Genomic DNA, 26,584 nt, shown 5'->3' with positions numbered 1-26,584 from the left:
CTGATCAATTATTCAGGCTTTTGCTGTTGCCCAATTAGGTAAGCTGTTGTGTTGATGATGGATAACCTTTGACCAGGGATTAGTATTTGAGCATTGTGAAGGATTATTAGTTATTACAATCCAATGAGGAGGAGGTGCTCTTTTGTTGTTCTTTGCCATGGTCAAATGTGATTTCAGGATCTGAAAAGTCGGTAAGCCTCTCCTCTCTCACGTTTTGTCCCTTAGCCTTTTAGCCACTAATCGACTTCTGTTTCGTTCCTGTGGTGTCCTTTGCCGTTTCTGTTTCTGCCTGTGGCCCAGTGACATTTGAACCCAGCGAATGTGTTTAAGTGACTGACTACACACCCCGATGACCTGACCTTTGTGCACTCATTGGACGAACAGTCCTCCTGTCTGCACATTTTGCTGGGTTTTACACAGCGACAAAATGTAAACTAAAATTTAAGAGTAAAAGTTATAGGTTCCATGGGAAAAGTTATAGAAACCTCTTGGGAAATCAGACATATTTCCTCAAAATCATATAGTATGGGTAAAAATCTCTCTTTAAGGTGGAAAATTCAGATAGCTGACTTATTTGCTCACCCATTTATTTCTTGCAGTGCCTAATTCGCTCTGCTCTCGAGCGGTTTTGGCCATTTTCTGCCGCTTCTGACCCTGTTGCGGTTGCCTGCTGCAGGAATCCCCAATGTCCCCGTGTCCCCGTGTCCCCGGATCCCCGGATCCCCGTGTCCTCTGTCATTCGCTCCGATTTGCGATTAGCCTTGGCCTGCGCTTGACACCCGTTTCTGGGCAGGGGGTTTCTGAGGTCGTCCTCAGGGGCACTTAACCCATTGACAGTGAAATAATTTAAAGTCGAAGCTTGCCAGGGACTTATATCGAATGTTTCCAAGGGGTTTACTTCCTCCTCCTCTCAATGGATTTTTCATAAATCAGCGGCAAAAAAACAAAGTACCCTGCGCCTCTCAGACTTTGCCATTAGCATTACACAGGCTATTAGAATATCTCAGCATTACGCAAGGTTACAGGGCCATCAAGGGATCGGAGATACTATACACATTATATATATACTTGGGTGTATATAAATGCCTGTGTGTATCTGTAAAGGGAGCTATTTTGAAATCTCGCAAAACTTCTGCCTGATTTAACATTGTTTGTGTGCCACATTAAGCACCAAAAAGAAAAAGGGGGGCGACGTGCCGAGGCCTCCGAATAAAAATAAATAATAATCATAAAGGCGGCGTCTGAATGGGGGAAAACTGTGCCAGTGAATGTCAAGGAAATGGCTGTGTTTCGTGTCTGTCCTTGAATTATTCCGGATTATTTGGTAGTCGTGGGAGTTGCATGTGGCACGAAACCTGCAACACTTGCAACATTTCCTTCCCTTTTATTTGAAGCTTATAAAGAAGAGAGTACTCACCCATTAGCACAAAGTTGGTGGGCGTGGCCATGCTCTTCTTGCTCAGCACCAGCACGATCAGCGTGTTCGAGATAATGGTGATGATCATGAGGAAGGGCATGCAGTAGCCGTACAGCGGCAGGGCATAGTCCAGCGGGGAATCGCAGGTGAGGTTCCAGTAGCTCATGTTCCCCTCCATCTGCCGGCATCCTCCTCCGCCGGCCATCCCCATGGACTGCTGGTAGTTGCTATAGTCGTCATAGCCCTCGCTGGTGTTCAGATTCATGTTCACATTGATGCCCATGCCGTAGTCGAGCAGGTTGAAGCGACCGGACTCGTTGGCGGCCACCTCAGTGGGATGCAGCAGGTGCAGGATGCCCGGAGGATCACCACCCACGGCGATATCCGGCGGCAGACTGGGTGAGGGGGCGGCGGCGAGGCGGGAGGCAGCCGAGGCTGCGGATGCAACGGAGGCGGACACGGCATTGGCACTCCACTGGTACAGCACCTCCGTGGCGGATATGTCATGCGCATAGCCGGAGTTTGGGTTCGCATTGGAGCTGGGATTGGGATTGGAGCTGGAGCCGCCTGAATCGGAGGCAAAACCAGCCACAGCGGCCGAAACCGAAAGGTTGTCCATCGTTCAGAGAGCGAGAGAGGGGAAAACCTTTTTGTAAGTTTTCCCAGGAGCAACCTGGTCTCTCAGTTAGCAGGAGAGGCTGGCCAGTCCGGCATGGCTGAGGTTGCGTTGCTGTAAAGGGAAAAAATTAAAGAACATTAATATTTTAGCACTGAAACAAAATAGACATCGAGTGAGCCATATTTATGTGCATAAATATACCCTTTGAGTATTTTAATTTCCCTTTTTATACCCTTGCAGGGTATTATAGTTTCACTCAGAACTTTAAAACGCAGTGAAGGAGTCAAGGTATATGACCAGTAATTAACTATGATCAGTAAATAAGTATGAGCAGTAAGTAACTCTGAACAGTAAGCATCAATGTACATAAGGAAAGTATGCTCAGTAAATTTCTATGATCAGTAAGTATGTATGTATGTTTGTATGATCAGTAACTAACTTTGAACACTAATAAACAATGACTTGCAACTTTTGTAACACAACACATTTCTGAGACTCGGCCGGCAGCAGTCACTTCGTTCCGGGGATGTTAGAACGAGTTGGGAATCATAAGCACAGATGCGAGAGATTTGTTTTGGAACAAATTTAAGCTATTTAAATGAAACTATGGAGTTATTCTTCTATATAATTTGACTAGTATATAGTTCGGAGCATGGCGAATCGGTGGACTATATATATACATATATATATAACTGCCATACGAACAATCGGAAAATTTAAAGAAAAACTAATTATAACTTTTCCAGTTTTTACCAGATTTTCATCAAATTTTATATATAGCCATTACATATTAATATAGAATTTTGGGTAAAATGCAAATTTGCTTTCTATTTTAATATTTTTTTTTTTTTCATAAAAATTCAAAATTTAAAAAACTTATAACTAAGCCAAAAAGGCATTCATTTTAATTCTGAAAGCAGTCCTATATTAGTTTTTAATAGGTTAATAAATCTACATACTCAAAATAAAATGTACATGTGCAATTTTCGATTTTTTTTCTACATGTCTTAAAATATTCACCTATTAATGCTGATCAAGATTATATTTAATTTATGGGGCGGAAATGACTCCTTCATATTGTTACAAGCTTCTTCATGAATTAATAATCTCCATAAAGGGTATAAAAAGTCTTCGATTTAAGAAAAATCTAGCATACATGGCGTATACGTAACGTGAAAACCCTGAAAATAAGTATACGCCATGTGTCTCAGAAGAGAGAAGAGTTCAAAATGTATAAAGATAAATAGTTCTAGTAAAAAGGGAAATTTATCTATTAAATTATAAGATCTTAATTGAGCATAACTAAGCTCTTAATATTCGATATTTACAAATATTTGTATACTTAAATTTTTTCGACAAATCAAAATCTAAAAATCTCATAACTTAGTCAAAAATGCATTAATTTCAATTCGGGAAGCTGTCCTATGCTAGTTTTTAGTAGGTTAACAAATCTGCATACCCACTTTAGAATTTAGAATTTTTTAAATTTTTGACAATTTTAACGATGTAACCCCTTTTCTATTTTGTAAAAAAAAAATGGGAAATTTCGGAAAAAAAATTTTTTCGGCCGGAGATGGCTTAAAAAATTCGCCTGTTGATGCTGATCAAGAATATATATGATTTGTGGGGTCGGAAATTTCTCCTTCACTGTTTTACAAGCTTCTCACTAAACTTAGAATACACAAAAAGGGTATAAAAAGTATAAAAAAATCTAAAAGGCTTCCTTATTTTCCATTTCCGTTGTCTCTGTCTCTTTTGCTGCAGCAAATTAAAGTGCAATTGTAAAGTTCTTTTCTTTTTCTTCTGAGACTAAATTAGGACAATCAAGGCTTGATTTGGACCAACTTGTGAGCCAGTTTTCCACTGCCTAATGGCCAAACTTTGCTTCCGCTTTGGGAATCAAACAAAAGGGGCAAACTTTCACATTTTTTTTGTGTGCGATTTCCATTCGGATTTCCATTTTGATTTCGTTTTTCGATTTGCTAAAAGGTTTGCCCAGGCAAACAACTGTTTTGTTTATTTGTCAGCCCAGCAGCCTCCCAATATTGAAATCGGTTATGGAATCTTTTTAGTTATTCCGAGAACGTTCCTTATTTGATTTGTGTTTCCTGGGGATTCGACCAAAGAGAGAAAGAGAGATTGTGTATATTTCTCTTGATTGCCTGAATTATTGATAAAATACATGATTCAGCTAATTTAATTGTCCGGTTTTTAGGGAATGGAAACTCAAGGGAGATGATACGAGAGACAATAGATTTTTGGGGATTCAGAAAAGGAAACTACTTTGTTGTAACAAATTCTCTGTTGGCTTTAAATGAAAGAGCTATTATTATAAATTTATTTAAAACAAAACACTTGAGTTACTCCCTTAATAAAATTTTCCATAAGCTAAAATATAACTTAAAGCAACTGAAAATTGCTGTAGTTTTTGAAATTTATTCTTTGTCACCCGCACATTTTGAATGGCTTACGACTGCTTTATAATCCCCTTTATAATCACTTTGATGATGAGTTCTGTGATGGCTGCCAAGATCTTATCTCTGAACTCTAATCTACCAGCAAAATGGCAACTTTTGTGACCATTATGATCTCAGGAGAGAAAGACATCTAATAACCGGGCATTCCGCATGTTTATGTCATGTTTATGCTGGCCCCCTTTTTAATGGTTTTATTTTGCGCATTCCCAAACTTTTGCCATATATTTGTTTCTCTGTTTGCTATTTTCCTATTTTCCACTTTCCACTTTTCTCGTCATGGTCACATTGACCCACATAAGTCCAAGAAGAAGTATGGGCTCAGGGGTCAGAGGTTAGGGGTTGTCTCCACGCAGAAAAAAAATAAGAAAAGGCAAGAAAACCCATTCATTGGCATATTTCTCGCCGTTGGCAGCATGTTCTACATGCGTAATGCCCCCTAAGTGGGTTATCCAAGTCGGAAAATGTGGCTGGAAAGTGCGGGGAAAATGGGGGGGAATTACTAAATCGGATTAGCAGCTCAAATTTAAACCAATAATCGCAAAATATGTGCCAAAACGCTCAATTGAGGCGGCAAAAAGCAATTAAAGTGCATTTGGAATTGACATAAATCCAATTAAGCTGCCATTTTTTATCGTCCACCTATATAAATAAATTAAGCCTAAGCTGTGAACTCGAATTAAATATAATTTAAATGCCTGTGTAATATTTCTTTTTTACATAGCTCCCGAATGACTTAATTTATTTACATTGCTGTCGCTGCAAATGTATTTATTTTAGATTACAAATCGTACTACAGCACTACAACGCACAATGCACAATTCGAACACAATTGAATGAATTATTGAATTACTTCCAGCTATTTTGCCGCGGATTAAAAGTGATCGGATCGGTCCGGGAAAAGCGGAAAGCGGAAGGCGGGAAAATTGTCCAAGGAAAATGAGAGAATAACCAAACGAAATGGAATAATCAACTTGCCATTGATTGTGGGCTGCCAATCAACGCCAAATCGAATGTCGCGGAAAACATGCAAAGTGCAATCACGGAACGGAACGGAACGGGGCGGAATGAAACGGAACCAGGCGAAATGGAATGAAACGGAAGGGGAAACGCATCAGCTGCAGAATCGCTGAAAGCCAAAGCGGAAATAACTCGTTAGCTCTGCTCCTTCGCTCCTTCCTTCTTTTTAATTAGCCTTCGCCGGAGCTCTCAACGCTCGTCGAAGGGAAGTCCGCTGGGAAATTTCACTCGAGTCGACTCCACGCCGCGCACGATGTCTGTCAGTAGAGCCAAGCCATCATTTTCCAACATTTCCACAGAGAAAAAATTAATATTCGTTAGAATATTATTACAGCAGCGCAGTGAAGCATTTATCTCCGACCATATAAAGTATAACTTTGATCAGTAGTTAATCATCAGTAAGTATCTATGACCAGAAACTATGATCAGTAAGTATCAATGAACATTAACTAACTATGATCAGTAAATAATTATGAGCATTAAGAAACTAGGTAACTCTGAACAGTAAGTATCTCTGACTAGTAAGTAACTAAAATCCGTAAATATGTATGATCAGAAAGTATGTATGTATGTTTGTATGATCAGTTACTTACTTTGAACACAAATAAACAATGACTTGCAACTTTTGTAACAACACTTTTCTAAGACTCGGCCGGCAGCAGTCACTTCGTTCCGGGGATGTTTGAACGAGTTGGGAATCATAAGCACAGATGCGAGAGATTTGTTTTGGAACAATTTTAGGCTTTTTGAGTGAAACTATGGAGTTATTCTTCTATATAATTTGACTAGTATATAGTTCGGAGCATGGCGAATCGGTGGACTATATATATACATATATATATAACTGCCATAGGAACAATCGGAAAATTTAAAGAAAAACTAAGTATAACTTTTCCAGTTTTCAACAGATTTTCATCAAATTTGATATATAGCCATTATATATTAACCTAGAATTTTGTGTAAAATGTAATGAAAATCGGACTACTATATCATTGCATTTTCCTCTATTTTTACTATATCGGGGTGTCGAAGTTAGCGGCCTTTCTTATTGGATATATATTCAACATTAAAATAATTGTAATGCCACAAAGCCACAGCCAAGCAATTTTATGGTTTCTCATAATTTCTAATGTTCATAATTTTCTTTCCGTGCACTTTTCAACTTTATTTGGTTGCTTGTTTGTGGGAAATGCCAATTGCATTCACAAGTTTTGCATTTTTGAAGGCAATCCATATATGTGAATTACCACAAACCTCTTTTGGTGGGGGTGGGGGATGGGAAAAACGTAGAGGAAAAGCAATTTCCGCAATTGAATTTCGAGAGCAAGGTAAGGACAGCTAACCGCAAATACATTCTTCACATTTTTGATAAACAGAATAATGCAGGATTTTCCAGAGCTCTCTCCATCTCTTAATAAAATATAGTTTTGAGAACTAATCAGACTAATGTGTTGTGTTCTTCTAGGTGAAAGACAAGTCTAATCCTTGTGAAATTAACCCAATATGTCAGTACTATGGACTCTGGCTTCTCCTTTAGGAAAACTCCATTTCAACTGCGATTAGGCTTTCCAAAATAAAAGCACTTCACTTTGGTGGGCAGATGGCGACGGCTTTCCTTTTAATTAAGTTAGGTGTTGCACATCGATTGCTCCCCCTCTCGTTTCCACTAATTATAGAGGCTCTTCTTTTGACACACACTCCGACTCTGACTCTGATTCTGATTCTGATTCTGTTTGCCACTCTGATCTGTTTTCCATTGCCGTCTCGCTTTTCCCACTTTTCCCGCACACACAGAGGCATTAGCCGCCATCTTTGATCCATTACTACGTGAGCGCCTCCCCGATGATGGAAAACTTTAACTAGGACAACGCAGATGCGAATCTCACTTGCAAACAACACCCACACGTACAAGAGGCCTGCACACGCCCAAGGGCACTGAGGGAAACTAGTAGTGACTTGCAGGATATACTTCAAATAAATCCCTTTGCATGCTTAAAAATCATTAAGCTTAAATAGCTGAAAACATTAAATAATTGCCAAGTTAAGTCTCGAAAGACCTTAGGGAAAACCTTAATCTAAGGCACCTACTTTTCTCTCTGTGCACACACGTACACTCTCTTGCACGCGCCCACACTTATGCATAGTCAAGTCATCATCATAAAGCGATTAGTGGAACTAAAACTGCCATTAAAATGCCTCGTCTTCCGCCTCCTTCGCCTGTGGCTCTCTTCCTTTGGCTAGGAGCCCAAGGACATCCCCTGGTGGCCCCCTAAATGAATTTCCAATATATATAGTGTGTTGTGTGCCTCAGACTTAGTTCCGACAAAAACAGAATGTAATTGATGGATGGAGTCAATGGTTTTTCAAGAGGGGACTCCTGAAAATTCCCAAGTCACTTTTAAATCCTTACAAATTCATAGTTCTTACATCCCCATGACTCCTTTAGTTTTTAGTACTTCATTTGGAGATACACCTTTCCTAATGACCATCAGTTCAAGTGGTTTTAGTGCCTCTCCTTCTGCAAGAAAACAAAGTGTTAAGGCTTTCAAGTAATTAATGAACCCTTTTCCCAATGCTTTCCACCACTCATACGTTTTCTTCTCCCATTTTCTTTTTGTTTTCCCAAATATCGGTGCTCCTTTGTGAGCTATGTAAGCTGCAAGGTCACAATCGAGGAGCTGCACTGCCAGCACTGAGGATGCCATTTTCGCACAATTTTCCACACTGCCACCGGCCACGCCCACTTTGCCGTTTACAGAACTTGTTTTCCCAAAGCCCACAGCAATGACACAGAAAAATAAAAAAGCGAAACCAGAAAAACCAAGAAGAAAAGTCGATCAAATAGAACGATGTCGGCGGAAAAGCTGGCTAGGAGCAGGGGCCGATGGTGGCTTTTGTAGATGAACTTAATTGTACTTTTTACCAGGACAAGGAAAAAAAATGGGAAATGCCCCTTAAGCGTGGGAAAATGGGGGCGGGGCTGGGCCTCCGGCTACTAGGGGAATGTGTGTGTGTGTGCCTTCGAATGGCTTAAGTAATTTTCCATTTTCCATTTAGGCGACTCTTCCCCTGCTTCTGTTGAAATTTTTGTCTCTTGGCTTTCATTTTCTTTCGTTTTTTTTTTAATGTTTGTTTTCCCTGGCATCTCCTTGTTTTCTCTGCGGCTGCTCTTTAACTTTTCTTCTCGTTTTCTTTTTCCTCTCACTGCAATGAATAAATTTCACAGCCAGCGGCTAGAGGGGAGGCTAAGGGAAAAGTCACATAATTAATTCACCGAAATAATAATAAATGAAAATGTGGAGAATGTACATACATAATGTCACTTTCGCCCGAGTTCCTTTCACGCCAACTTGTAGACTTAATCATTTGCCATCGTTTAGGGGATAAGACTTGGCCGGCTTTTCCGAGATAGGAAACTTCCCAGACATGTTGAATTAGTAGTAGTTGTTCACATACGCCAGGCACTTTTCCACTGGCAGCTTGGCATCGCTTAAAGCGTTTAGAGTTTTCCCAGCCGTAATCGCCAAAGCGAAAACTTTTTCGATTTGGGAATTAAAATAAAAAGGCATCATCCTTAACAATGGCTGACTGACTGACTCAGTGACTGACTGACTGGCCTCCGGCTAAGGAGGATTTTCCACCGAAACTTGCCAGGACCTCGGGCTCTCTCTCAGCTAGAAGAGAAACTTTTTTGCCGGCCACTCTGCACGCATCGTTGACTTCGGATGGAGAGCCAGATTCCCCCGGAAAACTGTGCTCGCGGAAAAGCCGCCTAGATAAGTGATAAGCCGCCACACACAAATTGGCAGCACCACTCGCCGGGTGAGGAAGAGAGACGGGGGCACCTTGCGTGTCTGGGGCACATAAAAAGGATTAGATGTCTGCCTCGACATGACAGGCCGCCGCCTTGCAGGATACTAAAGGGAAAAAAGCAGTGCCACAGCCGGAATCTCAATCTGAATCGAGAATTCATGCGATTCCGAGGTGGCAGCTCTATAGGGACGCAGCAGAAAACTCTCCAGAAATTCCCCAATCCCCTCCATCGAGTGGCAAGGACACGTTCCTCTCTGTGTGTGTCTGTAAAATATATTCTTCGGCGGCCATGTAGCAGATTATGCGGCATTAACTGATTAATTCCGGAGAGTGTCTACATGCTCTGAAAACTAGATACTGTCATTTGAGGGGCAATTCGAAATATATGGCATATTGAGCCAGAAAAGTGAGTCTAGCTCCTAAGAGATTTCTTCAAAAGAAGGAAGTAGCCAGGATCTTAAATGCTCAAGTACAAAGAAGAATAAATGCAGTTAGCTTAACCACAGTAATGAATTCCCTTTCCGCATTGCAGTTTTAAAACATTCAAATAGAATTGTATTATTTAAGCAGCTGCTGCAGCTTTTTTTTATTACCAATTCAATTTGAATGCCACCGGCTTAGCCGTAAAATGGCGGCCATCCCGCTTCCGTTTCTCCTGGCGCCGGAAATGAAGTGGAAAATGCTGATTCAATAGAGGAAAAAAAAAACAGCCACGCCGTCATGGTCATGGGTTCAACGACCTCCACCTCGAGGACAGCCCCCGAGTTTTACCTACATTTAAATAAATACAATATATTGCCACCGAGGGCCAAGGGTGCGTGTGGAATGCAGTTCGTTATTTCAAATGGCACGCATTTACATGGCAAAGCTCTTGGCGGCATTATGCTTACAGTTAAAGTTGTCCTTCGGCTCTGCCATTACCTTTGCCGTTATGCCGAGCAACTGCAAAATATGCAAATGCCCTTGAGTGTGCGAGTGTGTGAAATAATGGAAAAACAAGTATACGCACCGAGAGCCAGATCGATCAGAAATGGGAGCTACTCAGTGAGCATTTAATAGGTAATACATATATTGAGGATTCTTGGAAAAGTTACTTGAGACTAGGGTAGATATAAGGATGAATTCTCATATGTATTGAATAATTTCCTTAGAGAAATACCAAGATCATCTAGATGGAGTTAATATATCTATCAACTCTATGACTGTAAAACCTTCTCTAGTTCTGTCCCAGGTAAGCTTCAAATTCGAATATCTAATGCTTAGAAAAACCCATAGAGTACAAGTATAATTCCATCTAGAGTCAAAATAAAATGTGGCTAAATCGCAGCGGGTGTTGGCCAAGATTTCGTGGTTTATTCCGAGCATACCATGTACATAATGAGCTCTCCTCTCCCCAAGTGCCTCGCTCAAGCTGTGCCCGGCATGCAAATCATTAGGGCCTGCACTCTCTCTAGGCGAGAATCTTTTGGTAAATTTATTTAGCCAGGCCCAAAGTAATTTACCAAGTAATTGCCATTGTCATTCGCTCGGCCAGAGAAGGAGGGAAAGGGAGTGCGAAGCAGCAAGAGAGAGTTCACTCTTCGGTTGCCACAAATCTAACTCAGCCAGTCAAGTCCTTCAGTTCCCTTCGAGATCCTTTCAATTTTGGCCAAGTTCGCATGGCTTCCTCTTTATGTAATGCGAGTTTACAGCGAGTCTCAGTAGTGAGAGTGTGTGTGTTAACCGGCACGTGCTGTGGCAATGCATACGGAAAACAATAAGAAAGATCGGATAATAAATACCCTTTAAAAGGGGGAGACATTACACTAGAACTTGCATCAAAAATTATTAACTTTCTACAAACAAATAATATATATTAAGAATGTAATTTTTAAATTATTAAATCTCTTAAATATCATTTCTTTTACACCACATAAGTAGCCTGATTTCCTAGTACAGGGTGTGGAATCCAAGAGGAGCATATCCTGCAGACATTCACAGGCAAATGCGTCGTTAACATATGTTGTAGTCGAGTTTCGCAACCAAATTTATCCGCACACATACACACACATGCCAGTGTGTGTATTCCCCATGGTGTGTGTGTGTGTATGGGGCTTTTTCTATAACAATTTGCCAAATGTTTGTGGAAAATGTACGAGTTTTCCTCCAGAGAGACAGAGAGACAGAGCGAAGAGCAGGCGGGGCTAAATCTTTTGGGCCGCCGTTGCCGCCTCCATTGAAAAGTGGCTAAAGTGTTGCAGGAAAAACACACACACACACACACACACATACAGTGGAAAAACAGGCAAGGAAAATAGCATAGACAAGATGTGTGGAAAACCCAATGCCGGCACAAGCCACAAACATGTGTGCCCCAAGTTAAGCACCGAAAAATTTAAAGCGTCACCAAGAATATAATTTAAACTTGAAGGAAAAGTCCCTAAATCATCACATATACCCTTAAATAATGAACAAATCGCCTTCAATAATGTTGGAATATAGCAATTAATCTAACATAATCTATACCTAACAAGTGGAAAGTTGGCAAAGCCCCTTGGAAAAACCCAAAACTCGAAATAATCCCCGTCAAACTTGGTCCAGTAACTTTCTGGCTTTTATTTTTTTTTTGGGTTTGGGAGGGTTTGTTATGAAACGTGGCCGTTAAGCCCGCTGACAACTTTGCCAGTTCTATAACCAATCCGGTATTCGAGTATGCTTTTGGCTAGCAACAGAAAAAAAATAGCAAAAATGTAGAGAAAAAATCCGCTAATGTCTGAAAACATTTTCTTTTTTTTCCTGCCCCATTGTTGCCAGTGGCCGCTGGGGAGAGCTTTGAGTTGGAGCGGAAAATGGTTGCAAGTTGAGTAGGTGAGTGAGTAGGTCCTCTAGACAGGACCTAATGTCGTGGAAAGCCACTTGGCTGCCAAATTGCAAATAGTTGCAGGGCCACTTGGCCGATTATACGCAAAATTAGGCAGCCACAAAATTAAGGACTTGCTGATCCTTGGACAGATCGCAGGACATCAGAACTAATAGACTCGATATAAAGGTTAACGTTATTTAATAACGAAAAAGTTAAGTGATTAGAAATCATTTTAACAAGCCTTCCCTTTGCTCTAATTATTAAATTTCCTCGCTTTTTTTGACCTCCTCTGGCTTGGGCTTGATTAATGCCAATGACGTCACTGGGTCTGGCCACAAAATTTAATAACAAATAGTGTCCATCAAGCGAACAGACAGCAGCCAAGATTATCGTTCAACAAAAAACCGAAAATACGGAGAAAAAACACACCGGCAAAAGCAAAAAGCATTCATTCGGTCTGTCAGTCACATTTGACAAGCATTTGATAGGAGATGATGATGGTACGAGTATGTTTCGCATTCATTCCGTTTTTATCTGAACAGTATATATTATATATATTTCGTATGTATTATATTCGCATCTCAATTAAACCGATTTAAGGCCTTGCCGTAATTACAGTTCCCTCAAGAAATGCGAAACCGCATGCAAAAATCAATAAATAACCAAAAACCCAAATGGGGGGAAAATGTGAAATCCTAGACATGAGGCCACAAAAATTCGCCATGAAATGTAATTGAAACCGCTGGATGAGGGAAACAACGTATTTTTCTAACCTTAAATGATAGAGAAACCAAAACTAAACTGAAATAAAAGGACGAAATTTGTGACATTTTGAGGGGGCAAAAAAATAAATATGTGTTGGAATGTAAATATGTGGAAATGCATGACAAAGTGATTTATACGTATTTATTTTTCAAACGCAAAAAAAAATGTGTGAAAGGCATATTAATATGACAATCATTTAAGTTTTACTCCCTTCTTTATTTTTTAAACATGATTTTTATACATTTTTCTATACTTTTGCACATTTTCCATCACCAGTTAAGCTTTAAACTCCCTTCAGTTTGGTGCACCGAAAACAACATCATGCCATTGGCAATTTTCCAAAGGAAAACCGCTAACCCCTGAAACCCATGCACATGGAAAATATATGAAAATCCATACGAATTTTGTGGCTTGTTGGAGTAGGTATAATATATTAATAATCAAACAGATTTCAATAATATTTCTTCGCTTGAAATAATGTCCTTAACTAGACTCTTTCTTGTTTTACCTGATCCCAAAAACTAAATTGGCCTAATTGAATTGCGTCAATGGGCAATTGGTAAATCAATTTTGTGGAGACGCACAATTGGGATAAACAAAAGATACATATGTTGTATCTGTACCTGAGAAGAGGGGAGTGTATATATATGTATATATCTTAGGGCCTGGCGGGCGGTCAAAGTGCCAAGCGATTTACGATCTTGGTCAAGATATATGGTTCCGAGCATGTCTATATATCTATATCTATATAATTTGATTTAATTAGCTCAGGCCCCGCTCTAGCATTCCGCAAATTAGTCTTGCTTCGTTGGCGCCTCCACAGCTACCAATTCTTATTCTTTTCTACTCCATTTTTGTTATGCTTTTTTGCTTTTTAGATATATATTTTTTTTGTTCTCCCATCAGTAGATGCCTCTTGTTATTTGCCGCTGGCCAGCTGAGCTGTGGGCCAACTTTTGATTGACTTGGCCCAAACAAAAGCTGCGAGTTGTGCGCCCAATTGGATTTAATTATGCAAAGATATTTATCTAGCCGCTCCCCCTCCGGCCGCCTCCCTCTGGGGCTGTGTCTCCTTGTTATTGTTGCGGGCGGAAAATGGGAAATGGGTGGGAAAACCCCTCCGGAGGCAGCACAACTTAAAGACACAAAACATCCAAATCCAGTGCAAGCTGTTGGATATGCAGGAGAAACTTTTACTATAAATTGCCCTTACAAATTGGAGTATCTCTACTCTGTCCCCCCGAAAGAAAGTTTCGAAAACAAAAAGATTCCATTTGGGAGATAAGTGGACTAAATATGGTGGCCTCCCCCTCCTGTCAATGCAAAATGCCAGATTTTAGCTCGAATATTATTCAAATAAATTGAGGATTTATGTAGGCAAACCAAATGTTAGATGGAGTCTCTTTTGTCAGGGGAAATTTTCAATTTTAAATGGACATAAACTGGGTAAACTGGTATTTGTGTTCTAGCCATTCCCCCCCTTGAAATAATTTTTAAACTAAAAAAAGAAAGGAAACTCACTACGGGAAGTCAAAGTTTGTATATATACCCTTGAAGAACTGACCAATTGAATGATATCGATCATAACTTAGCATAATATATTTACATTATTAGAATCAATATTTATATATATTTTTATATGCAAATTTTGTCGACAAATCAAAATTTTAAAAACTCATAACTTAGCCAAAAATGCATTAATTTTAATGCGGAAAGCAGTCATATGTTAGTTTTTAGCAGGTTGTTAAATCTGCATACTCCATTTGAATTTGTAAAAAATTAAAATTTTTGATCAATTTTTTTGACAATTTTAACTTAAAATTTTTCGAAAAAAATTGGGAAAAAATTTTTTCTCTCTTTCACGTGTAGAAATATTCCCCTGTTGATGCTGATCGAGAATATATATGCTTTATAGGGTCGGAAATTTGTCCTTTGTGAGTTAGAAGCTTCTGACTAAAATGAAAATACCCTGAAAGTGTATAAAAATAATCTTCGATTTAAAATAAATTGAGCACACGTGACGTATACTTAACGTGAAAACCCTTCAATTAAGTATACGCCATGTGTGTTTTATCTAATAAAGATAAGTAAATTAGTAAATTAAAATGCGCATTTAGCAATTAAATTAAAAGAATCACAATGGAAATAGATCATAACTAAGCCTTAAATATTCGATATTTACAAATATTCGTATATTAACATTTTCTTCGACAAATCAAAGTTTAAAAATCGTATAACTTTGTCAAAAATGCATTAATTTTGATTCGGAAAGCTGTTTTGTGCTAGTTTTGAATAGGTTAATAAATGTGCATACTTAATTTAAAATGTAGAAAAATTAAAATTTTTGATAAATTTGTTGACAATTTTAATGATGTAACCTCTTAAAAAATTTCGAAAAAAATTAATAATATTTTTTTCCTTTCCGACATGCCCAGAAAGATTCCCCTGTTTTTGCTGATCAAGAATATATATGCTTTACAGGGTCGGAAATGATTCCTTCACCTCGTTTCGGGCTCCCGACTTTAATTGTAATACCCTGCAAGGGTGTAAAAAGAGTCTCCTATATTTTTAAGAAAAATTATAATAAAACCCGCTCAACCTTACAAACCCGCCCATATGTGTTTGGAAAACTCTCCATGCGTGGAGTCCAGCCTTTATCTTTAATTAAAAGCGAAACACAGCCGAGAGCCTCATAATTACGGTGAAGATACAGACGCAGATACATCTCTGAGAGCAGAGGCGATGTACAATTATTTGGATGGCCCCATTCAATGGACTCGCTTTTGTCCAAGGGCAAATCCCATTTCCATCTTCCAACCTCACACCCATTTCCCATTTCCAGTTCCATTTCCATTTCCGAAAAAGTGCAGACATCCGCCGGTTCGCGTGGATTTTCCAAAGCGTATTTCACAGTCGAACACTCGCGTCGCCCGCTTCATTTATTATTCTTGTTCAGTTCATAAGTCGCGGCCACCACCAGTCCCCATCCCCATCCTGGGGAGAAACCCAGAGCCAGGACCAGGACCAGAGCAGAGAGCAGAGTCAGAATCCTTGGCCAGGGCGGAACAAAGAGCACGATGGAAGACCTTCGAATATTGTCACGAATCGTGGGCGAAATGAACTACAGTCCGGGGCACGTGTCAGGCCAGACCAATGGGATGGGGAAGGAGCTAGCAGAGCCGCCTGTTCCCTAATTAAGTCAAAAGTAAACATGAAAAAGATGTCAGCCAAGTAGAAACGAATCAAAATGGCAGGCAGACAAGCTAAGGAGCGTCCCTTGAACTAAATGTTGCTCTGCACACAAAGGAAAAGGATCAGGAATCAAGAGAAGATATCACAAAGCATACAGAATTTGTTACAGGACTCTATTTTTCTTAAGAAAGAAGTATTAATTTCTTGGAAAAGCATCTCGTTATGATCGTCAGCTGTCAGCTTAAATCAATTTTCTGAACATCAATCTTACAAGTATGATTATAATTTGTAAATTAATAGTTTCCCAAGGTTTAGGGGGAATATTTATAAATATAAAAGACTGAAAATAAATTATATTAATATATATTCCTTCTTTCTCAATTATTCCTCTGAGTGCAGCCTCGTTCTGGTCATCGTTTTCAACTGTATGCTTTCATATATATATATAGTATACATATATAATAAATATTGTACCTGGCAGGAGTATCAACTGAAACTGACGAGAATAATAATAACAATAATCGAAGGGAGCGGCCGAAGAAAAAGAAGCTGGCCAAAAGGCTGACCAAGGCCGTAACAGCGATGGGCTCATGGCCCGAAAAAGTTGGCAACAGTTTTCCCTGCCTCGTAACGGGAAAGCAAAATCACTTAAGACCCGGCCAACAGCTCCCAGTGGCCACATAAATATGAGCCAGGAACCAAAGACAGGCCCAAATAGGCTGAAATAATAATTGAAGAAAGACGAAAGGCAACGAATTCTGAATGCACTTTTGGGTATAAGATGTATAACATAAATATTTCAATATTTACTAATATTTAAAAGGGGGAAAACATACTTCTATCCAATAAATATTACAAATGTTAATTAATTTTTAAAATCACTTTACTTATTATATCCCACAAAGAAACTTTTATTTTTTCTGAACTCCTTTGAGTATTCAAGAGACAGTTTCTCCTGTGAAAGGACACATCACTCGCACACAGCCGGACAATTATTTTGTTCACAATCTTAACTTAGTTCTCCTCGGGGAGTGTTTACGGTCAGATAATAAAAGTAATATGCAAAGGCACAGCCCGGAGCCAAACTAAGTAGCAATTACATAAAAACAATTAATATCCAAGGCATTAAACAATTTTAATCGAGCCTGAATATCTTGAATTTTAAGTAAGAATTAATTAGTGTTCCTCAAGGGGAATATGAAGTATAAAATATCATATTATAAATATTGTATCAATCACTATATAACTAGATCACATCTTAACTTTCCTGATGCCTCGTAATGAGCATTTTTCGCTAGCCTCATAACTACGCTTAAAGTGAGATGTGTTGGCGATGAAAAGCCGGGGAAAATGATGAATGTGAAAAAGAAACCGGGGGAAACGCTGTGTGGAAAAGTGAGAAAAGTCAGTAACCAGACGGCAGTCCAGCTGCTGACCAAAATCAATCGAAGTGAATCAATTACGCCGCTTGCCAGTATCTGCCCCGAATCTCTCTGTCGTCAGTAGTCAGTAGTCACTCGTCCTGCGTCCATCGTCCTGCTGATGCCGAATCCTTATACGAATCTCCCATACGAGTCCTGCCGAAGTCAAGTATATATATATCGAGTTTGGTAATCGTGACAAATTCCGCCGAATGATGCCACTGCCACTTCCACTTCATTGAAGCGCCGGCATTGAGGCCATCAAAAGCATCGAAGCCATCGCAGTCATCGATGCCAAGTGGGCATAATTATACAAACGCATACAGATATATACACAATATATATATATATATATATATTTGTATATATAATGTCCTGGTGGGTCCATGAACTGTTAATTTCTATGGAAATGTCGTTTAGTCCAGCTGCCTTTGTCTTTGTCTCAGTGGAAGTCCAAGTCAAAGTCGAAGTCTCGTCTCCTTTGCCGTCATCGTCTCAGAGTCCGTCTCGTGGACTTTTGCTCATTTGACTTCTGGCGACGGGTTCACTTAACCAATTTAGAGTGTTTTTGGGCCAAAATCTAGAGGTCCTTAAGCATTTTTTTCGAATGCAACCATCATAGAGATTGAGATTAGGATTTATTACTCAAATTTCAATAGTAAAAGATTTAAATGCACGTTTTTCATATTTAATTTGAGAAGAATTTGACGTTTCTGTGGGAGGATTATCTTCGGTATTTTGAATATTATATCTTTGGATTAAAGACCCTTTATTTTATATTTTATTTGATAAGCATTGCGGGGACTTGGTTTCCTTTTCTCTTCTCTGTTTTTTAGTTTCGAATTTTCCTTTTGCTGGATTCCTGACTGCTTTTCTTTTTGCTTTTCCTTTTCTCTCAGTTGGCTGATGTTGCAGTGCTTCTATTTTTCTTCTGCGGTTTCAGGCTTCTTGGCCTTTTGTGGTCTTATTTTTTATTCTTACTCTTTGCAGCACCTTGTGCACTCTTAGAAATGTTTGTTAACTAAAGAAAATGTATAATGTTTTTCTTTGTTTAATTTGGTGGCTGGAATTTGTATTATTTTCTCTCTGTGTGGCTGTGGCCTGCATCAAATGTCGTTGCAGCTGCGTCTTCTGCTGCTCCTTGCTCTTCCAATAAAGCTAGGCTAAGCTGATTCTGCTCTTGTGGTTTTTCTTGGCTTTTCCTCGTTTTTTTTTCTTTTACTTTTTCTCCTGCACAGGCAATATTCAGAGAAGAAAATATTGTTGTTGCTGCTGCTGCTGTGGGTGTTCGCCTCGCATCGTTGGCTGTTGTTGACAGGCTTTCAAGAGACCCAGGGACCTCAAGACCCCAACACTCTCTCGACGGGACAAACATACATAAATATATATACAATATATATATAATAATAAGGGGGAAAAGGTGTAGACCTGGCAATACCCGGTAAAGAGGGGTATATCCTGGGGGAATCATTATTGGTTTATTTGGGTAAGTAGAGAATATTTATAATTTGTAAATAAGCGAACCAAAAAGTATTCCATGTTAAATCCTGCAAGTCCTGGCCACCTTAAATTCATCATACTTTGTCTTCCAGGGTATAGGTCTATATATATATACACCTCTGTATATATGTATATACAGACACGCACAACAAACTTGGCACCCATTAAATTGAGTTTTTATATTGAGAAGCTTGGCAGACGAGCGGCCAGCGGTAATTGAATTAGATGTGTTCCACTCCCCCTTCGAACCCTCCTCTTGGACTTTTTTTAACAGCTTTTGCTAGGCAATTAAATGCACTTTATTAATAACCATATAACCATGTCTTATGGCATATATATAGTATATACAAGTTGATCAACTTAAATGCCGAGTTCCGCTTGGAATGTATACAGCAAAATCTAAGCAATTGAGGCAATTTAAGGAATGCGAGCAGTAAGTACTTGTGAAAGCCATAATTAATCTGAAAACTGCTGGTTATTTACATCACAAGGCAGGCATAAATCTCAGCTACATAGCCAGTGTATAAACACACTGTATTTCGGGTTTATTTATGTGAAAATGAGTTAGTAAACACACTCTGGCAAGAGGATAAGTGATAATTTATATATTACTAGTACTCCAAATATAATAAATTAAATATTTTAAAGCTTACTAGGTAATTTAAAATGATTTAATAGTTAAATATATATATTAAGCAGTCTAAATAAATTTTATTAAATATTTTATAGTTTCCCTAGCTCATTTTCCCACCTGTAACTATTTTATTTCCCTTTCATAAGTCACTCCTGAAGTTTAATTACTATATATTTTTATAATACATTTCTAGGCATAGTCTAAATAAATTAAATTTATATTTTCAGGCTCAAGTATCTCACCTGTAACTTTTCTATATATATTTCCTTCCTTCTTTCTTCTCCACTCAAGTGTTATTAAGTATTTTTCACACAATTCAGGGACAGCCTTTATTCCGCTCCTAGATTGCACTTCTGATTCCCATGGAAGCTCAAACTCAACTGCAGTTCATCTCGAAAACCTAAACCAGAATCTGGACAATAACCCAACCAATCTGAGGGTGTGTATGTGCAAATGTCATGCAATCTGCCCACGTAAATTTCCTGTCACAAAAACACATCACAACTAGTTAGCTGACGGTGCTAAATATAATTCCATGACTATGACATCCTGGCATATCATTGCGGAAGTCTATTCATCGAGCGATGTGCATTTTATGAGAATTTTCAGCAATTTGATTTACACCTTTGCAATGCCTGGCAGGGAAAGTCACTCTGTAAATATCACGCATACGCAGTGTGTGCGCCGAGGAAGTAAAAGCAGTAAAGCAATCGGTTTTCAGCAATTTATGGACGAAAATGTCGTCAGATATCTGTATTGAGAGCCAGTTTCGTCGCTTCTTTTACTTGAAAACTCTTCTTGGCCATTGTTTAGAAGGGAAAAGCAAAAAATGCACAAATATTTGAGCACTGAGAGGGATTTTTGGGTTCTACATAATCCAATCTATGCTTTCTTTTTCGGATTTAATACATATCAAAGAGTAATTGGTTTCTTTATCATATTAGTTGCTTTAAAATCGATCTCTAATTGTTGTATTCTTGAGTTACTTGATTGTTTCTGTGACTTTCTTGCAGTGTCCTTGGTGTCCTGTCCATAGTCCTCAGCCTATCTGTTATTGTTCGCAGAATTTTTTCTGTTTTGCTGTCCTGTGTCCTGTGTCCTGTGTCCTGTAAGCACTCAACAAATATGCAGGCTGTATGGCAAAGATACCAGAGCGGAGTCAATGCATGTTGTCAGGGAGAGAGGGGAGACCCTGTTGGAACAATAAGGCAATATTGGATGGAGACTTTTCCTTTTGGCTTTCTTCACTGGCCCCCGTGGAATCCGTATGGACCAAAAGGATATGCGTGCCAGTGTGTGTGTGTGTTTAGGGAGATTTGCCTTAATTAAATTCCAGCATAAAAGGATTTCGGGATGCGACTCGCCTTTATGTCTTTTGACAAAAGTCTTAGCGGCTTACTCGGGGCCAACTACAGATTTTAATTACGGCTATAAATCATAGAGAATTCGTTCGGGGATGCTCCATTTCCCCTTGTCTTCCACCCCCCCACCCCCTTTCCGGGGCATTAATCGTAGGCATATGGAGGGGGATGCTGGCCAGCAGGGTTATCTCATAGTTAACTCACATGAAAAGTAGAGCGATAATTTAGAGGCTTTTCTATAGAAGATTGATCGAAATAAACCCACTATTACACTGCAAATAAATCTGCTACAATATCCATAATAAAATTGAGCATGTAATAATAGGGAATTCTCTAATTTCTCAGTGTATTTCATGAGCTTTACACTTAAAATTCCTTTTGCCCCAATTAGTGCAGTTCCATTGTTCAGTTGCCCAATCATCCGGATGGATGCCTTCACAGTTCGTGGCCTAAAATTTACAGCACACAAAAGTTGGGCATTAAAAAGTTCACTTAATAGTTGTTAGTTATTTTCCCTCCCCCCGACCTCTGACCTCTTCCCAGACAGAAAACGTGCCGGGAATTCATCATTGGCAAGAATCAACACGCCTCCAAAGAGCAGAGCCTGGCCAGAAACAATGTTCCGGCTTATGCTTTATGGCTTCATTGTGGCGAAACTCTGATAATTATGGCAAAACTTGCCAAAGAGAGGGGAGGGGGAGGAGGAGGAAGGGATCTGGCTTATAGGAGGGACTTTCCATTTGGTTGAAATAGGCTAATAAATTCATAACTGCAAAGTTGATGCTACAATTGCCATGGTAACTTCCAAGAAGATGTGCATTTTGTTTAACAATAAGAGGTAAAGGAGAGATTGGGGCTTATTTTTAGCCTCAAGAGTCGTTGAGTTTTCCTTAAAACATGTAGAATTCATTTCCCTAACTCTTATAACCCGGAGGGCCTGACTACTTCCTGGTTCTTTCGACATCCCCAAGAAGAAGCCACGTAATCAATCCCCTTGACAAAGAAACTTTTGCTTGTTCTTGTTGGCCCCCGAAAAGAAGTTTCTTTTGCCTGAACTGAAAGTGAAACCAAAGCCCAAATTATGTTTAGCTTCAAGGGATCCGAAGTGGGGGAATCCCCCATAAAGCCCTTTTGCTAATTGCATACAAGAGCCGCCGTCGTCGCCGCATCTTCGCACTTTACAACTTTTTTAATGGGTGTCAACAGAGAGCTTGTGAGAGGAATCGCAAATAAATAAGTGTGCATATATATATATGCAGATATTTGGGGATATTTGCTAGATATATTCGCAGATTCCCCTAGTTATATATATGTATATATTTCTCGCATGAAGTCGACTAAATGCCTCTTTTGCGGGATAATCTGCGGCGACAGATCTTGGCCAGACTGGCGCGTGTTGCAAATAAATTCGACGGTTCGGCTTTTGGCCCCTTTGTTTTTGGCCACTTGTTTGCTGAACATTTTAAAATCGAAAAAAAAGGAACAAAAATGTATATACATACATACAAAACTCGTCAGCGGCAGCAGAGGTCACGATGCGATGGCTGTCTCGATTCGTTCATTGTCCAACATTGTTGCCATCGTTACCACAGTAAGCACCCACTAAACAACACCGCCCCACGCCCCTTTTTTGGCTTTTAAAGAGACCGGCAAGAGGCAGATTTACGATTGACCAAAAGTCATCGCACCAGCAGATGCCTTAATCATCGCGTTTTATGATTATCGCTTGGAACAGATACATATCTGCATATCCAGAAGTGTGTAAGAAATGTCTCAAGCATAACTTTTTAATATTTATACTTTTCTATTCAAAGTTGTAAATGTTCAAGAGATATAAAGATGGATCAGAAGGAAGAGGTTTTCAAGGGAAAATATATAAATCAATAGGAATAAGTATTGAAAAGTCAATTAATACTATTTTTTTAAGCAAAAAAATTTACTCATAATTTTTAATAATTAATATTTGGAATATTTGTTGAAGTAGGAATATTATTCTGGTATAAATTATAAAAATATGTAACAAGGAAAACCATAATGAATAGAGAATCTTGGAACTAAAAAAGTTATGCTATTTATATTATCTTTATACCCTTTCAGGGTATTATAATTTCAGTAAGAAGTTTGCAAAGCAGTGAAGGAGTCATCTCCGACCATATAAAGTATAAAGTACATATATGATCAGTACATATCAATGAACATTAAGTAAATCTGAACAGTAATTAACTATGAGCAGTGAGTAACTCTGAACAGTAGATATCTCTGACTAGTAAGTAACTAAGAACAGTAAGTATCTATGACCAGTAAGTATGTATGTATGTATGATCAGTTACTAACTTTGAACACTTGTAAACAATGACTTGCAACTTTTGTAACACAACACATTTCTAAGACTCGGCCGGCAGCAGTCACTTCGTTCCGGGGATGTTTGAACCAGTTGGGAATCATAAGCACAGATGTGCGAGAATTATTTTGGAAGAAATTTAAGCTATTTGAATGAAACTATGGAGTTAATCTTTTATATAATTTTACTAGTATATAAGTCGGAGCATGACGAATCGGTGGACTATATATATACATATATATATAACTGCCATAGAAACAATCGGAAAATTTTAAGAAAAACTAATTATAACTTTTCCAGTTTTTAACAGATTTTTATAAAATTTAATATATAGCCATTATATAGTAATATAGAATTTTGTGTAAAATTTGTTTGCTTCCTTTCTTGTTTAAACTGCAATAATCTTGGTATTTTCATTATTAAATATTTATACTTGTAAACAACAAGCCTTTGCACCTTCTCTGTATATATATAATTTCAAATATTTAATCAAAAATCCATCCTCTTTTTATGCTCACAACAAATGTTGCCATTTTATGCGTTTCAATTGAATTTACAGCAATGTAATGAATAAATAACGATGCTGGATTTTAAAATGCAAGAGAATTCCATTCCATTTCGAGGTAGAAAACGCAATCAATATTTTATGAAAAGTCTCAATTGAATAATGTCACCTAGTTGCAATTTAATTAAACTTAATTAAAAGGAAACAACTCTTACCTTATTTTGTTGCAGTATTTCGTGGTATTTCTTCGCGGGAGCTGCAATGAGAGTAGATGTCATTTAGCAATTGCAATTAACTGATTTTCCTTCCTTCCTTCAATATCACTCATACGCCCGGTGGGTCTCAGTTTGGTTTTCCTTCCAGCTGACGACCTCTTTCAAAAGCTGCCTAGTATCCCAAGCCATCAGTTCCTATAATTTGTGCATAATTTCGGATTCACTTTCCACTCAGAGTACCCCTCATGGATCCTGAACAATGAATCGGGGTCGATGACTAATGTGCTGCTTCTTGGGGTTGATTCGTAATTTATTTTGGGGCGCGCGCTGGAGGAGCAAATAAATCGTGGCAACCTCTCTGACCCGACCGGCCAGTCATTACATTTTAAATAAGGTCAACAAAATATTTTTCGGGGTCTCCTGCTAATTGCTACAAGCCTCGCTTTTCTCCCGCTTTTCACCCGCTTTTCTCCCGCTTTTCACCCGCTTTTCTCCCGCTTTTCACCCGCTTTTCCTTTCGGGGCCCCACTCAAACGCTCAAATGGCCATAAATCCTGTCCGAGCTTTGCTATGCTTTTCGCCGAATAAGGGTCAATGTGTGAACATGCAAAAAAAAAGGGAGCAGAAGGAAAATAGAGGTCCTGGGAAAATTCCGCTTGTTCTTTGTTCCACCTTGCAACCCCATAGTTATGCCCCCCGCCGCCGCCTGTCATGTCGCCTGTCCATCAAGCGCCCAAAAGTGTTAATCAAAATGTACAAAAGAAAATAAATAAATAACTAAAGAAGCAGCAGGGAAAAACATGTATGCACAAAAGAGCTGACAGTGCGCTTGCCACAAAAGAGAGAAAAGGAAACAAAAGGTTTGCCCAAAAGTTAGTTGCCACAAACTTTAAAGCTGCAAAGATCTTTCATACGCCATGTGGTGCGGACAGATTGATTGCATTTTCCAGGCAAACACAATTTCCCCCAAAAGAGACTCAATCAATGGCGAGTCAAGTTGGGGGAAGAAAAGTTGACCCACAAAATATCCTTCTTTTATTGTCATTCTAATAACTGCCACTAAGCGCTCTTTACTGCATTTAAGTACAGACTACATTCGCCTGGGAAATGCATTCCTTTGTTGCCTGGCAGGACTTTCATTTGGAAAACTATTCCTTCTGTTTTGGCCCGCATTTAATTGCTGTCCCAGAAATAGGAAGCACGAGAGTCAAGTTTTCCGTCGTCGTTGTCGTTGTCTTTGTTTGATTTCGCTAAGCGATTCCCCAACACGAAAGTAATTGCACTTTCTTGGCCCCGGGGTGAGACATTGTTTCAAATTGTAACTGGCAGTCGGACGGATGGACAAATGGACAGATGGTCAGATGGACAGATGGACAGATGCCCAAGATGCCCAAGATTGGAAAGGGAAGCCAAGACAACTGTCAGTTGCCAGACGCCAGTTGCCAGTTCCAGTTGCCACTTGCACAACACCAAATTCAGCTCGACATTTATCTGTTTAATATTCGCTATGCGAAAACTTTATATTCAGTCTAAAGTGTTTCATTTATTTGGGTTATCAAGATATATCAATTAATTTTAATTTAAATCAGCAAGCGTTATAGAAAACTGTGATCGATTTTGAGTTGAGTCGGATAGAGTTTTGGAAAATATTTACAAATTATGATTTAAATTTTTACCCCTCAAGCGTATTATAATTTCAGTCAGAAGCTTGTAACTCATGAAAGAATCATTTCCGACCCTATAAAGCATATACATATATTCTTGATCAGCATCAATAGGCGAATCTTTCTAGGCATAAACTAAAGAAAAAAATTTTTTTTAATTTTTTTTTAAATTTTTTAGCATCTTTAAATTGTCAAAAATTTATAAAAATTTAAATTTTTTTTACATTTTAAACTGAGTATGCAGATTTGTTAACCCAATTTAAACTAGCATGACACCGTTTTCCGAATTAAAATTAATGGATTTTTAGTTTAGTTATGAATTTTTAAAGTTTTTATTTTTCGAAAAAAATTGCCATATAAATCATTTAAATTAAAATATTCATTAAGTTACTTTGATCAGTAAGTATTAATGAAAATGAAGTAACTATGATCAGTAAGTTACTCTGAGCATTAAGTATCTATGACTAGTAAGTAACTATAACCAGTAATCCATGAACATTAAGTAACTATTACTATCTATGTATGACCAGTAAGTATGTTTAATCACTTACTAACTTTGAACACTAGTAAACAATGACTTGCAACTTTTGTATCACAACACTTTTCTAAGACTCGGCCGGCAGCAGTCACTTCGTTCCGGGGATGTTAGAACCAGTTGAGAATCATAAGCACAGATGTGCGAGATTTGTTTTGGAACAAATTTAACCTATTTGAATGAAACTATGGAGCTATTCTTCTATATAATTTTACCAGTATACAGTTCGAACCACGGCGAATCGGTGGACTATATATATACACATA

The 26,584-nt window shown here is 38.7% G+C and overlaps 1 protein-coding gene across 2 annotated transcripts in view; it reads right to left on the bottom strand.

Annotated features, from left to right (window-relative positions):
• The window catches only part of SPR (G protein-coupled sex peptide receptor), a 33,669-nt gene extending 9,439 nt beyond the window's left edge, over positions 1-24,230 (bottom strand). The window contains exons 1-2 of one of the 2 annotated variants that reach the window (XM_020950499.2): positions 24,120-24,230; positions 1,418-2,147 (exon numbers count right to left, since the gene is read on the bottom strand). In XM_020950499.2, the coding sequence (XP_020806158.2) occupies positions 1,418-2,036 (619 nt within the window). In that variant the 5' untranslated portion in view covers positions 2,037-2,147; positions 24,120-24,230. Of the gene's footprint in view, positions 1-1,417; positions 2,148-19,939; positions 20,150-24,119 lie in introns of those variants that run through there. The other variant, XM_020950500.2, reaches the window with a different exon arrangement.
• Positions 24,231-26,584: the final 2,354 nt, after the last annotated feature.

The sequence above is a fragment of the Drosophila serrata genome, unplaced genomic scaffold, assembly GCF_035046125.1.
Source record: "Drosophila serrata isolate PLE 108 unplaced genomic scaffold, ASM3504612v1 contig_190, whole genome shotgun sequence".
Lineage (NCBI taxonomy): Eukaryota > Metazoa > Arthropoda > Insecta > Diptera > Drosophilidae > Drosophila > Drosophila serrata.
Note: the sequence above shows the minus strand (reverse complement) of the source record. Positions and strands in the feature narration are given on the sequence as shown.